Source organism: Procambarus clarkii, chromosome 24, assembly GCF_040958095.1.
Source record: "Procambarus clarkii isolate CNS0578487 chromosome 24, FALCON_Pclarkii_2.0, whole genome shotgun sequence".
Taxonomy (NCBI): domain Eukaryota; kingdom Metazoa; phylum Arthropoda; class Malacostraca; order Decapoda; family Cambaridae; genus Procambarus; species Procambarus clarkii.
Window position 1 is genome coordinate 30,777,519 of NC_091173.1, and position 13,825 is coordinate 30,791,343.

General features: G+C 47.1%; 1 protein-coding gene across 6 annotated transcripts in view; it reads right to left on the reverse strand.

Annotated features, from left to right (window-relative positions):
* Window positions 1–9,395, reverse strand: part of LOC123770471 (uncharacterized) — a 34,850-nt gene extending 25,455 nt beyond the window's left edge. For 2 of the 6 annotated variants that reach the window (XM_069330769.1, XM_069330770.1), the window contains exons 1-2: window positions 9,173–9,395; window positions 93–1,875 (exon numbers count right to left, since the gene is read on the reverse strand). In XM_069330769.1, coding sequence (XP_069186870.1) covers window positions 93–1,832 — 1,740 coding nt within the window. In that variant the 5' untranslated portion in view covers window positions 1,833–1,875; window positions 9,173–9,395. The remainder of the gene's footprint in view (window positions 1–92; window positions 1,876–9,172) is intronic. The other 4 variants (XM_069330766.1, XM_069330765.1, XM_069330768.1 and 1 more) reach the window with 4 other exon arrangements.
* Between the last annotated feature and the right edge of the window lie 4,430 nt (window positions 9,396–13,825).

Consider the following 13,825-nt stretch of genomic DNA (forward strand, 5'->3'; position numbering starts at 1 on the left):
ATTAAAATGGCCAGTGAAATGTGTCATTGGATCACATATGATTAAGAAATCAATTAGGACAAATTGCAGACAAAACGCCATAAGCAACCTACTCTGGATGTTCGTGTTTTCTTCGGCGTCTCGAGTAAATCCTCAGTCTTTGGGTCGGCATGGTTAACAGTCTTCGCATCTGTTGTTGAATTTTCAATAGGCACCTTCGCGCTTGGACTCAGTTTAACAATTTCTTTTTTGGGCTGAGAAAGTGGTATGTCTACTTTAGGCTTGCTAACGGGAGTGGCTGGCTTTGGCAGTGACACGGTAGGAGGCAAAGATGGCTTAGTTTCAGTGGATGGAGCTTCAGCAGGCTTTGATGGCAGCAGCGGAGTAACAGGCTTTACAGGCGACTTAGAAACTGGTACTCCATTGACACTTGGAATAGTTTGAGTCTTTACAGTTGCATCTACAGATGGCTTTGTGGTTTCCACGGCTTTGTGTGGAGGAATTTCTATAGGGGCCGTCTTCTGTTGAAATATTTCCGAGAGCGTTGGTTTAGTTTGAGGCGAGGGTGTTACAGCTGGTGTGTTGGTGGGCGGTGGTTTGGTGGGAGAGGTGACTGCTACGGGTGCACTCGATGCGGGTGGTGGCTGTTTAGCCGGCTGAGTAGGCTGGGGAGGCTTTTGTACAGGTACTGGCATTGGATTAGTGGGTCTTGGTGGTAAGCTCTGACTGGCTACGGGTGCAGGCGTGATCGAAGCAAAGGATTTCGGACTTTGTGGTGGACCTGTGGGTGGACCAGACGCCTGGCCAAGTTTAGTAGTAACGGGAGTCACCGTAGCAGGGATAGGCACAGCTGCTGGTACTGGTTTGGTAGGCGATGTAGACTGGGCTTGGAAAGGCTTAGGTTGGTTGCCAGATGGTACTGCAGCTGGAGAGGGTTGAGAGGGCTTAGGGAGGCTAGGCGTTATTGAGACGGATGGCATGAGTGACTTTGGTGGGATTGCCGAGTTTTGAGGCGCAGCAGGCTTTAGAGGCTGTGGGTGCTGTTGGTGTTGTACTGGCACAGCAAGCTTTGGTGGCTGTTGATGCTGTGGCTGTTGAAGAGGTACAGCTGGCTTAGGTGGCTGTTGATGCTGCTGCTGCTGTTGTGCTTGCTGTTGTTGCTGTGGCAGCTGATGCTGGGGTTGCTGCTGCTGTTGGGGCTGCTGCTGCTGCTGTGGCTGGACAAGTACAGCTGGTTTAGGTGGTTGTGCTTGCTGCTGTTGCTGCACCTGCTGCAGCTGCACCTGTTGCTGCTGCTGATGCTGAGGCTGTTGTTGCTGGTGTTGTTGCTGCTGTTGCTGCTGCTGCTGCTGTTGGTGTTGTTGCTGCAGCTGTGGGTGTTGCTGCTGCTGCATTAATGGTGGTGTAGGCTTAAGAATGGCAGGTATGGATGTAGCTGGAACAAGAGCAGGAGTAGGCTTTGGCATCGGTGCCATATTTGCCGTTGTGCTGACTGGTAAATTTGGCTTAAGTTGGGCTACAGAAAGTACTGGAGTCTGCAATTTTGGCTGGACCTGTTGGACATTCGTGGTAGTGGGAACTATGGGCTTCGGGTTTATAGTTCCTGGTTGATTCTGTGCCTTGGGCGTCATGTGGCCCGGAGTGCCAGGAGGAGGTTTTGACGCCATTGACCCCGGGGCTCCTGTGTGGGCCGGTCTAGGCTGCATGGGGTAACCTGTTTGCATTTGTCGTGGAGGCATGGTCTGTCCCATGGCCGGGGGGTGCTGAGCAGCTGGATGTTGTGGGGGACCTGGCATGTTGTGTGCAGGTGGCGGTTGTTGATTCATGCCGCCTCCCGTCTTGTGCGGATCCATATACCAGGTGTTAGCAGAGTTGTGTTGGTTATGACTGTTCCACCTGAAAAAAAGTACAGAACATGTAAATAAGAATAATACATTTATATACACATTTTATGCACGAGAAATTAAAAAAAAAACTCAACGTGTTCAATACCTAAACAAAATTTTATAATCACTGTACAGGTACATGAAAACATGTCTAGTTTGTACAGGGTTTAATCACACGAGGAATAAAGAAAGGCATCAAGGCCTACACATCTCGGTAGGCGCTGTGTAAGGAAATTTATCAGGGAAATTGCTAAGCCAGTACAACTATGTACCACTTGGAAGGAATATGAGGACAAGGATAGGAGGGAGGCAAGGAATGGTTCCTAACCAATTGAAACAAGGTACCGTATATCCTGGTCCACCCTGGATATACCCTACCTTGGATTTATATTATTTATTTGTAAATAATTAGTATATGCCTTATGGCCTCTCTCTTGTTATTAAAATCAGTTCCCCCAACACATTCACTGTTTTTAAAGCGTTATACGACTAAGAGTACTGGGAAGACGGGACACCACGAGCGTAGCTCTATACTTACGTAATTACTTATTGCCCCATACATGCACCAGGCAAGTTCTGATAGTGTCTGATAGTGTCTGTCTTTAAGTCTGATAGTGTCTGTCTGTCTGCCTCTCAGCAGGATTACCAATTTAGCTCTTTTTTGAGCTAAATTTAGTTGTTGTTTTTTTAATTTGCTCCAGTTGTTTCACACCGTGCTCCTAATTTATGATCAAATTATATGCACAGTTAACGAAGCCAACACGAAAACTGACGAGTGGATGATGGTTCGTTTGTTCAGAGTTGGACTAAATTTCAACTTTTATATTAATTTTTTTTTAGCTCCTGTTGCTAACAACGCAGTTACGCAAGTACTTACGAACATGTATATCTTTCCTCAATCTTTGACACCTTTGGTTACATTTATTAAACAGTTTACAAGCATGAAAACTCCCCAATCAACTGTTGTTATTGTTATAAACAGCCTCTTGGTGCTTCGGAGCTCATTTTTAACTGTTTAATAATTGTAAACAAAGCCGCCAAAGATTGAGAAAAGATGTACAGGTTCGTAAGTGCTTTCGTGAATCTGGCCCCTGAAGCTTAGCCACTACCTGGAACTCAAAACATTTCCTGCTTTCATGCCAGGAACAAGCAATGACTTAATAACGAGGAGATTTTCTACAGAAACGACCAGTCATGCGGAGTATCCCACATGAAACATTATCTTTGGAAGAAATAAAGTGCTGTGACTTGCATCTCTAATGATGACTGGTGGTTAGTGTGTGTCAGGAATGTGAATAAAATATCACTGGAAGATTTTGATCAGTTTCCTACATCCCCATCCCCTCGGCCGACCGGGAGCCGGTCAGCCGAGCGGACAGCACGCTGGACTTGTGATACTGTGGTCCCGGGGTCGATCCCAGGCGCCGGCGAGAAACAATGGGCAGGGTTTCTTTCACCCTATGCCCCTGTTACCTAGCAGTAAAATAGGTACCTGGGTGTTAGTCAGCCATCACGGGCTGCTTCCTGGGGGTGGAGGCCTGGTCGAGGACCGGGCCGCAGGGACACTAAAGCCCCGAAATCATCTCAAGATAACCCTATGGCCCATCCCCCATCATGTGTGTATCCTCACATTAACCACACATAATCAACATTCTGAGTGCACAAGTTCTCACTCAAGATGATCCACATACTGCAACTGGGCAAACCGACACGTTAACTGCTGTGGACACTACAAGCTCAGAAAGACGCACTGCACGCGAGAAGGCACCAATTTTGTTATAATTGTATGTTTTCCTCAAAGCTGTATACGACATATTTCATTCTCCAATATGCTAAATTCCATAAACAAGTACCGAGGTACCTGCTTGATACCTGGTTGATGGGGTTCTGGGAGTTCTACTCCCCAAGCCAAGCCAAGCTCCCCAAGATTTGTGAGAGCTTCGCAAGATATTTTCCTGCATGTGACGCATGTTATTTTTATGAATTTTTACTCCTGTTTCTAAAGCCATCCCATAATAAAACTTATACAGAGAAAATGCATTTAACTGAACCCAAAAATTAGATAATTTTTTTTTTATAAATTCAAGGTCAAAGGTAACATCATGTGATCTTGAAATTAAAAATGTAATATTTATTGTAAAACTATTTTTAATGAAAACAATGTTTCCTTTGCTTCCAAACAAGCCCAGCATAATGGTTATACCTTAGTTAGAAGCAAAGAATTAGTTTTTTGTTGGGCTTTTAAGTAAAAATGTTGTTTATGTTTTCACATTGGCAACCTTACTGTCTGAATATTGTGCATCAGCGAGTGCTAAAATGTTGCATATTCAAGTTACTTTATAACTTTTTACTTTTCTCCACTAGTCCACCAAGTTTCATGAACATCCAAGATAGTTGGGTGGAAAAAATCCACTTTTTGTCATGATTTAGCATGAATGACCCCCTATGGGGTAGTGTTAAAGGCTTTCTGGCAATCCCAAAAATATGCAGTGTGCCCCACCCTTCTCTCTCTCGTATAATTTGTGTCACCTGGTTTAAAATTCTACTAAACCTGTGAGACGAGATTTCCCATCCCTGAACTCACGCTGCTGGTGTATTAAGAAAGTTCTTTCTCTCCAGATGTTCTACTAGTTTTCTCACAATATCCTTAGGAAAGAACTTTCTTTCTTTCCTCACGTGGTATGCAAGTTGGGGATAGTGGCCTGTTGTTCAGTGCCGTCTGTCTCTCTCTCCCTTCTTGTATATCAGGACTACATTAGCCGTTTTCCCCCATTTTGGTAGTTCTCCTGTTACCAATGACCTATTATGCACCATGGAGTATAATAGGTCACCATGGGGCAAAAGCCTAGTGACCATGGAGTATAATAGTTCACCATGGATATTAAGTCTAGTGTTTTTGCTCCCTCTTTTAGCACCCGTGATGAGATCTGAACCCGCAGCCTTTGTCATGTCTATTTCCAGCAAATGCTTCTTTACCTCACCACTGGCAATCTCAAATTCCTACAGCAGTGCCTCGTTTAATGCCCACTCTATTAGTTCAGTAACAAATTGCTTTATTGCGACAACCTGGAATCTCTTGTAAGAGTTCCTCACACATCTCCTTGTCATTCTCGGCGAGCCTGTCCTCCCCCTTTCCTGGTTTCATTACCCTGTTCCTTCACTGTTGTTTTCATCACGTGGCTGAGCCCTTGCTTTATTTACTGTCATTTTCATATTGTGTCTCTGAATCTTTCACTGAGGTACTCATTCCTGGCCCTCTTGTATCTATATATATATTTTTTTTTTGAGATACTGTATATGGAATTGTCGTTGTATTCTTGTACAGTGACTAGTACGCGTAGCGTTTCGGGCAGGTCCCTGGAATACGATCCCCGCCGCGAAGAATCGTTGTTACAACCAAGTACACATTTTACTGTTGAGTTAAACAGAGGCTACAGTTAAGGAATTGCGCCCAGTAAATCCTCCCCGGCCAGGATACGAACCCATGACATAGCGCTCGCGGAACGCCAGGCGAGTGTCTTACCACTACACCACGGAGACATCTGCTTTCTGGAGTTCTGTTATTCCTGCAGTTGTGCTTTGCAAGCGTTTTGACCTGGATTCATATCCTGGCCAAGGAGGATTGACTGGGTGCCAATCCTTAACTTTGGTATCTGTTCACTCAATAGTTAATGGGCCAATCCTTTACTTTGGTATCTGTTCACTAAATAGTTAATGGGTACCTGGTTGTTAAAGGATTTGGCGGGTCGTATTCTGGGGAAATTAAGATTAAGGACCTGCCCGAAATGTTATGCGTGCTAGTGGCTGTACAAGAATGTAAGAACTCTTGCATATAGAAAAAAAATAATAAAAAATAAAATAGTTTCTCCATGCCCTTGTATTTAGATGCTTTGCCTTCTTACATCCCAGATTAAATCATATGGTTGGGCAATCATTAATTATGATACTCCAGGTCTAATGTACAAACTCCAACAGATGCCAGGCAACCATTCAGAAATCAGAATAAACCACACAGGACAGACGTATAACTTGTGACACACACACGCTCATCCAAACATCGCCAGTACCCCAGCTAACAACACCTGGGCCTCATTTCTTCCCTCCTCGTATCCCAGATCCTAGGCCTCGTATTCCAGCTCCTTGGCCTCGTGTCCCAGCTCCTTGCCCGCGTGTCCTAGCTCCTTGCCCTCGTATCCCAGCTCCCTGTCCTCATATTCCAGCTCCTTGGCCTCGTATCCCAGCTCCCTGTCCTCGTATCCCAGCTCCTTGGCCTCGTACCCCAGCTCCTTGGCCTCGTACCCCAGCTCCTTGGCCTCGTACCCCAGCTCCTTGGCCTCGTACCCCAGTTCCTTGGCCTCGTACCCCAGTTCCTTGGCCTCGTACCCCAGTTCCTTGGCCTCATACCCCAGCTCCTTGGCCTCGTACCCCAGCTCCTTGGCCTCGTACCCCAGCTCCTTGGCCTCGTACCCCAGCTCCTTGGCCTCGTACCCCAGCTCCTTGGCCTCGTACCCCAGCTCCTTGGCCTCGTACCCCAGCTCCTTGGCCTCGTATCCCTTACAAATGCCATATAGACATACCGGCTCGGCACTGTCTGCTTATAGCAGCCCTACCCACAGGAGCCCAATCCCTTGACCTTGTCAACAGAATGAAAAATGAGTTTATTACAGGAACGAGTAACGGTCAACCATCGTCAATCCTCCCTAATGGTCCAAGTGCTACACAATAATGGCTTAGTACTTTTCTCTGAAAAATTCACGTGTATACAGTAAAGCCAAACCCTAGTCCACCAGTCTTAACTTGCAATCACCGAACCTGTCAAAATTACCCCTCCCCCCTCCCTGCAGATGAGATACACAATACGAAGGGAATTATCAGGGGAAAACGCCAAGCGGTTACGGCTATATAGCACTGGGAAGGTGTCAGGATAAGGATTTAGGATGTGACGGGGGGAAGGAATGGTACCCAAGTACTTGTATGGACGGTCGGGGATTGAACGCCGACCTGCATGACGCGAGACCGTTGCTCTACCGTCCACCCCAAGTGATTGAGATACACAAAGATTAACGCGTTTCTAAAAAAAAATTAACAATGTGTTTCTAAAGGTCACCAAAGGTGTTTATTCATACTAAACTGATAGATTAAAGGTCCTCGAGTACTGACGCAGCTGTGGCTTTACGACTGCCAGGGGAGACTAGTGCCTGGCACCCCCCCACACAGTGCCACAGCCTGGCACCCCCTCACAGTGCCACAGCCTGGCACCCCCACAAACAGTGCCATAGCCTGGCACCCCACAGTGCCACAGTTTGGCCCCCCACAGACAGTGCCACAGCCTGGCACCCCCACAAACAGTGCCACAGCCTGGCACCCCCCAGACAGTGCTACAGCCTGGCACCCCCCAGACAGTGCCACAGCCTGGCCCCCCCCAGACAGTGCCACAGCCTGGCCCCCCACAGACAGTGCCACAGCCTGGGCCCCCAGACAGTGCCCCAGCCTGGCCCCCCACAGACAGTGCCACAGCCTGGCCCCCCACAGACAGTGCCACAGCCTGGCACCCCCAGTGCCACAGCCTGGCACCCCCACAGTGCCACAGCCTTGTGCACCCCTAGACAGTGCCACAGCCTGGCCCCCCAGACAGTGCCACAGCCTGGCACCCCCAGACAGTGCCACAGCCTGGCACCCCCAGACAGTGCCACAGCCTGGCACCCCCACAGACAGTACCACAACCTGGCACCCCCCACAGTGCCCCAGCCTGGCACCCCCAGACAGTGCCACAGCCTGGCACCCCCAGACAGTGCCACAGCCTGGCACCCCACACAAGTGCCACAGCCTGGCACCCCCACACCCAGTGCCACAGCCTGGCACACCCCCAGACAGTGCCACAGCCTGGTCCCCCCACACACAGTGCCAAAGCCTGGCCCCTCCACAGACAGTGCCACAGCCTGGCCCCCCCAGACAGTGCCACAGCCTAACACCCCCACAGACAGTGCCACAGCCTAACACCCCCACAGACAGTGCCACAGCCTGGCCCCCCACAGACAGTGCCACAGCCTGGCCCCCCACAGACAGTGCCACAGCCTGGGCCCCCCCACAGACAGTGCCACAGCCTGGCCCCCCACAGACAGTGCCACAGCCTGGCCCCACACAGACAGTGCCACAGCCTGGCCCCCCACAGACAGTGCCACAGCCTGGCCCCCCACAGACAGTGCCACAGCCTGGCCCCCCACAGACAGTGCCACAGCCTGGCCCCCCCACAGACAGTGCCACAGCCTGGCCTCCCACAGACAGTGCCACAGCCTGGCCCCCCACAGACAGTGCCACAGCCTGGCCCGTCCACAGACAGTGCCACAGCCTGGCCCCCCACAGACAGTGCCACAGCCTGGCCCCCCACAGACAGTGCCACAGCCTGGCCCCCCACAGACAGTGCCACAGCCTAACACCCCCACAGACAGTGCCACAGCCTAACACCCCCACAGACAGTGCCACAGCCTGGCACCCCCCACAGATAATGCCACAGCCTAACACCCCCCACAGACAGTGCCACAGCCTAACACCCCCACAGACAGTGCCACAGCCTAACACCCCACAGACAGTGCCACAGCCTAACACCCCCACAGATAGTGCCACAGCCTAACACCCCCACAGACAGTGCCACAGCCTAACACCCCCACAGACAGTGCCACAGCCTGGCCCCCACAGACAGTGTCACAGCCTAACCCCCCACAGACAGTGCCACAGCCTGGCCCCCCACAGACAGTGCCACAGCCTAACACCCCCACAGACAGTGCCACAGCCTGGCACCCCCACACATCCTGGCCCCCCACAGATAGTGCCACAGCCTAACACCCCCACAGACAGTGCCACAGCCTAACCCCCCCACAGACAGTGCCACAGCCTAACACCCTCCCACAGACAGTGCCACAGCTTAACACCCCCCCACAGACAGTGCCACTAGCAGCCCCCCCACAGACAGTGCCACTGGCAGCCCCACAGACCCGCAGGGAACTAGCCCAAGCTTGGGGGTAGGGGGGGGGGGAAGAGCCACAGGGGGGGGGGGCGAGGACCCCCTTGGGAACACACACAGCCATCAATACCCCCTCCAGCCGGCCCCTGGGGGTGCATGGGCGTGCCTGGGGTCACGGGCGTGGGCGTGGGCGTGCCGTGGGCGGCCAGGGGCCCCCAACCCACGCCCATGAGCCCTCTGACACCAGCCCTCAGCACTCCATGGTGTGTGTAAATAAAGCCCCTCGGCCCCCCATCTCACGCCCGCCACGCCGCCCACGCCGCCCATTACGCCCCACAGACCTTACCCAGAGCCAGGCTGACACTCGTCCTCGTCGCGGTGGGGCGATTTACGGCCAATAACGCAAGCACAGGTGTCAAGAATCGCGGGAATCTAATCGCCCTTTCACAGATCAATTCCAAACATCGGCCATAATGGCATCATAGTTTGCCCAGTCGCCGCCAGAGGTCACCACTGTACGTATACAAACATCCCCTATTACGCCCTATTTTGGTGGCTACGGGGGTGAAAAAGCTTGCAAAAATGGCATAGATCGCAATGCGGGCCTCGGGAGGGCGGCAGGAGGGAGGAAAAGTGGGTAGTTTTTTGTGGATATATGTGAATGTGGCGAGGCTGGCAGCCGCGGCTCCCGGCATGCTCTGGCGGGACGCGCGGCGCTCTCGCATCCCCGCTTAGACATCTTGCGAGACATCTTCCTTTCTCTCTCTCTCTCTCTCTCTCCTCAAGCCTCTCTCTCCTCTCTCTCTCTCTCTCTCTCTCCCTCACTCTCACTCCTTCCACCTCTAACAAACATGTCAATTCCCTAAAGCCTAAACTACAAGAGAGGTGTCTCTCCCTCCCCTAATGTACTCGCCTCCCATTAGCTGCGCCTCAATTGGGAGCAAGATGTCTACCGAAAGGAAAATATATCCCTCAAAAAACCGTTCACACTAACAATAAAACACTAATGCGAACGAAACTACAATATAGGAAGGGAGAAAAAAATATTGAAGTAGGTGTCAAAATTATTCCAAAATGGTCAAAAACGATTATCAAACACAAGTGTCACTGAAATCATGTCTATGACTCTCAGCTATCACAATAGCATATATTAAAAAAATATAATTAGTTTTATTAAAAAAAAATTAAGTTAAAAAAATTGATATTTTTTTTTTATCAGACGATTTGCATGAAACTTATACACCTGACTGCACGTAAGCCTATCTGTAAGGGTGGTTAATTTTGGAGAAAATTGGTTGATGTCAACCTCAGCCACAGAAGCAGCACCTCAGACTTTATTATTTTCTTATTTATTTTCAAGTAACATAAAAGTTCTTTTAAGTCTTACATTTTTTTACTCAATTTACATGAAACCTACACCTTAAATGTAAAGTTTATGTCTCTAAAATCTGAAGGAAGCCTTTTTTCCTAAGTTCATTTATTGATTTTATAATAGCAATAAACATGACATATTTGCATAATTTAGGGGGGAACTTTGACTATTTGTATTAGGAAAACTAAAGATGTTTTGGAAACTCCCAAACTTCAGATCCTTTATTATATGCTAATGTGTCAGAAAAGTGTCATAGAATGATTATATCTGAAAAGGTGAAAGGTTTGAAGTCACTTGAAAATGTGTAATTTTTGTTGAAAAAAACAATTATATCTCCTTTTCTATTTAGGCTGCAGTACTGAAACTTGGAACAATTGCAGCCCTTTTCATATACAACTAGTCAAAAAATATTGGTTGACATTGAACAACTTTTCCAAAACCATTCAAATGCCCCCTAATTCTTAATGACATGAATACACTTATCATGTCATCTGACCTCCAGATGTATAAGTTTGACTGCATAATTGCAGGTCTGACCTGGCAACCTCCCCAGCCTCTCATTGTTTAACCCCTGATTCACAATTCATGCTCACTAAATCCTGAATAGGAATAATTTTTCAAATTCTTTTCTAAAAGAACATGTGGTCCCATTGCATGATGTATAGAGGCAAAAACCATGGCGGTGTGCTGTTTCTGTCTGTCATAGTTTGGGAACGTTGTCACCATACTCCGGGTTACTGATATCTGAACCTGGTATATGATCTTTTTCACTGTCTGGATCTTGTGTATCAGTATCATCGACAAATAATTGCAGAAATGTTTTAATTTAGTCATTATTAACTCAAACTCCTCAACACTTCATATGACGTGTTGAGTAACAGATGCGAAGTGCGCACCCCTTTCATATGACGTTTTGGAGTACCGCGCAAGATTTTAATGGCCTGCGGCTACACGGAGTACACACCAGCTTCCTCAGGGCTCTTGCAAAGAGACCATTAAAAAAAAATAGTGGGCATCATTCCTGGGTGTAAAAGCCTCAGTACTGAGTGAGCCACCAAGGCTAATGCACGCAGCATGAGCTCACAGCACTGCTGTGCAGCTTGTGACCACAGCATCACCTAAAAATATAACAAATATATGCAACTGGTATTATTTAGCGATGATAGTATTACAGAAGACCCCTGACTGTGTTAAAAATGACCAGGCTCCTGATAATAGCAGGATTGTTGTGATAATTTGCGCTGTGCTGTGGGAGGAGTAATGTTTAGGGTAGAAGGGTTGTAGCGTCGTCTGCCGAATTTGTGTGGCCACCTGTTGCTGTCTGCACTTAAAAACCAGCTTAGTGGTTTGCTATGTGAACAAAACATGCAGATCATTATATATAATGTCTGTATATAGTAAATAAAAGCAAAAACAATATGGTGGGAGGAGAATGTTGGCGAGTGAGGTGAGGGAGTGGCGGCCAGTGGTTAGCTGGCTGGCTGGTGTGGTGGCCACTCTTTGCTGCTTTTTGACTCAGCATACCAACTTAGTGGTTCATTATGGTGAACACAAATATAGATACTTGTATATAATGTGTATATATAGAGTAATAACACCTCAAACAGTATACTTGGAGGAGGAATGTTAGTGCATCTGGCCTTGAACCAGTGAGGAATGGAGGGAGGGAGCATCAGTTGTGTGTGGCCACCTGTTACTGTCTGCCATCACCATACAAGCTTAGTGGTTCGCTATGGTGAACCAAATGTAGATACTTATATATAAAACGGTATATAGTGTAATAACAGCAAAAGGAGTGTTGGGAGAAGCCATTTTGGAGAGGGAGGTTGTGTCATCTGCATGACTTGCCATGCTGTGTAAGGGTGGCCACTATGATTTTTGGGCACTATACCAACTTAGTTGAACAGTTATGGCAAACAAAACATGTAGATACTTATATATAATGTGTATATATAGTGTAATAACAGCAAAACTATTTGTTTATTGTTTTATAAATATTATAATTGAATCACTAATATGATCACAATACTTTTGAGAATAGCGATGATTCACACATTTTATTATATAAATATATCACACTACTATATAACACTGTTGAATAATATTACTGCAAAAAAAACTTAAAACAAATCAATCAGAGACCCTTGAAATAATTAGGTAATAATATCTTTGTGGCAACTCCCGCCTGACAGCCGTGGCGGAGCTGACCGTATCTGACGCTTGCTCTGTCAACGCCTCTCTTTTTTTTCCAACTTCTCCGCCCTATTGTGGCCAAAATATGCCATCTACGATTTTGTTATTTTTTCTGTGATCAGGGAGCACAAATGAACACTTATAAGACAAAATAGTTGCTTGATTTTGTTTTTGTCTGTGGGTGTTGAAGGCCAAATAGCCCAGAACAGTTTAGGGGTTAAGGGATTTTGTGTTGTAAAAACAGCATGGCAGTGCTGTAAGTTGTAGTAAAATGCACTACCAATGGCTTACCCATGGTTGATCCATAGCTGCTGTGTTAGTACCGGAGCTCTCACACCCAGGACGTGATTTTTTTCGAAGAAGGTATCTGATTTCTGAAGACCTGAAGAACAGGATGTGAGCTGCTTGGACCCATGGGAGTTTTAAATCTTATGCTAGGCCTAAAAACAACCCTGATTGTTGTTCTCACCACCAATATAACAACTATGATTGTTATGCACAGTTAAAGGGATGAGATGAGAAACCTACATAGTTCAGTGGCTTGTCACCGATTGTGGTATGATGCAACATGCATCCGTTTGCCTGGCCAAATCCTGTTTTAGGATCATCCATAATGTTTGATGATCATCTCTCTTGTTGTACAATATTATTTGACTAAAAATATCTTGCAATCAGTTTTTAAATGCCAAGCATTGAACATAATTAAATGCTTTGTCTGGTGGGCTTACAAAGCTGAGTGCTGGTATAGTAATGCCTTAAAAAGATTCACCACATCAGTGAGACCCATCATTACCTACAAGGAGCCAGGCCCAGAATCTGACTCTCACTACGAGGCAAGAGGAGCTTGGAGACACAAACCAGCAATTTCTGGAAAAAAAATTAATTATGCAGAGGAAGCGAGGCTAGTGATCATTTGCACACGTCTGTTTGGAAATTAAATATTCAGTGCATTAATATTTAGTAGAGATTTCAGATAGGGATATAGTGAAAAACTTGATTTCAATAACCTAAGGGTACAATATGGGTAACCTAAGGTCTTTAACCATTCAACTGCTCGGCTTCCAAATATGACACTCCCCCAGTGATAAGGAAATAAATTCTCTGGAAAAAATTATTTTTATTTTTGAAAGTGTCAAAAACCCTTCATTGAGTACGGGTATGGTAATGGAAAGTCAAAATTGTGCTTACTTTGGCTGCTATGGAGTCCGTAAGTTGGCGCGTGACATCATTCTCCATGCGCCGTGTTGTAAGCTCCCAGGGCCAGTAGGGCGTCAGGGACAGGATGTGCGCGCTGCCGCTAATATATTTTTGTTCATTTTTTGCGCACAGTTCCAAATACATTTTCTTTGCTTTTATGTGCCAATCCTTTGTATAATAAACATGTACACTATATTATGGCAGTAGAACATCCGTACTGTCTGTAGACACTGTGTT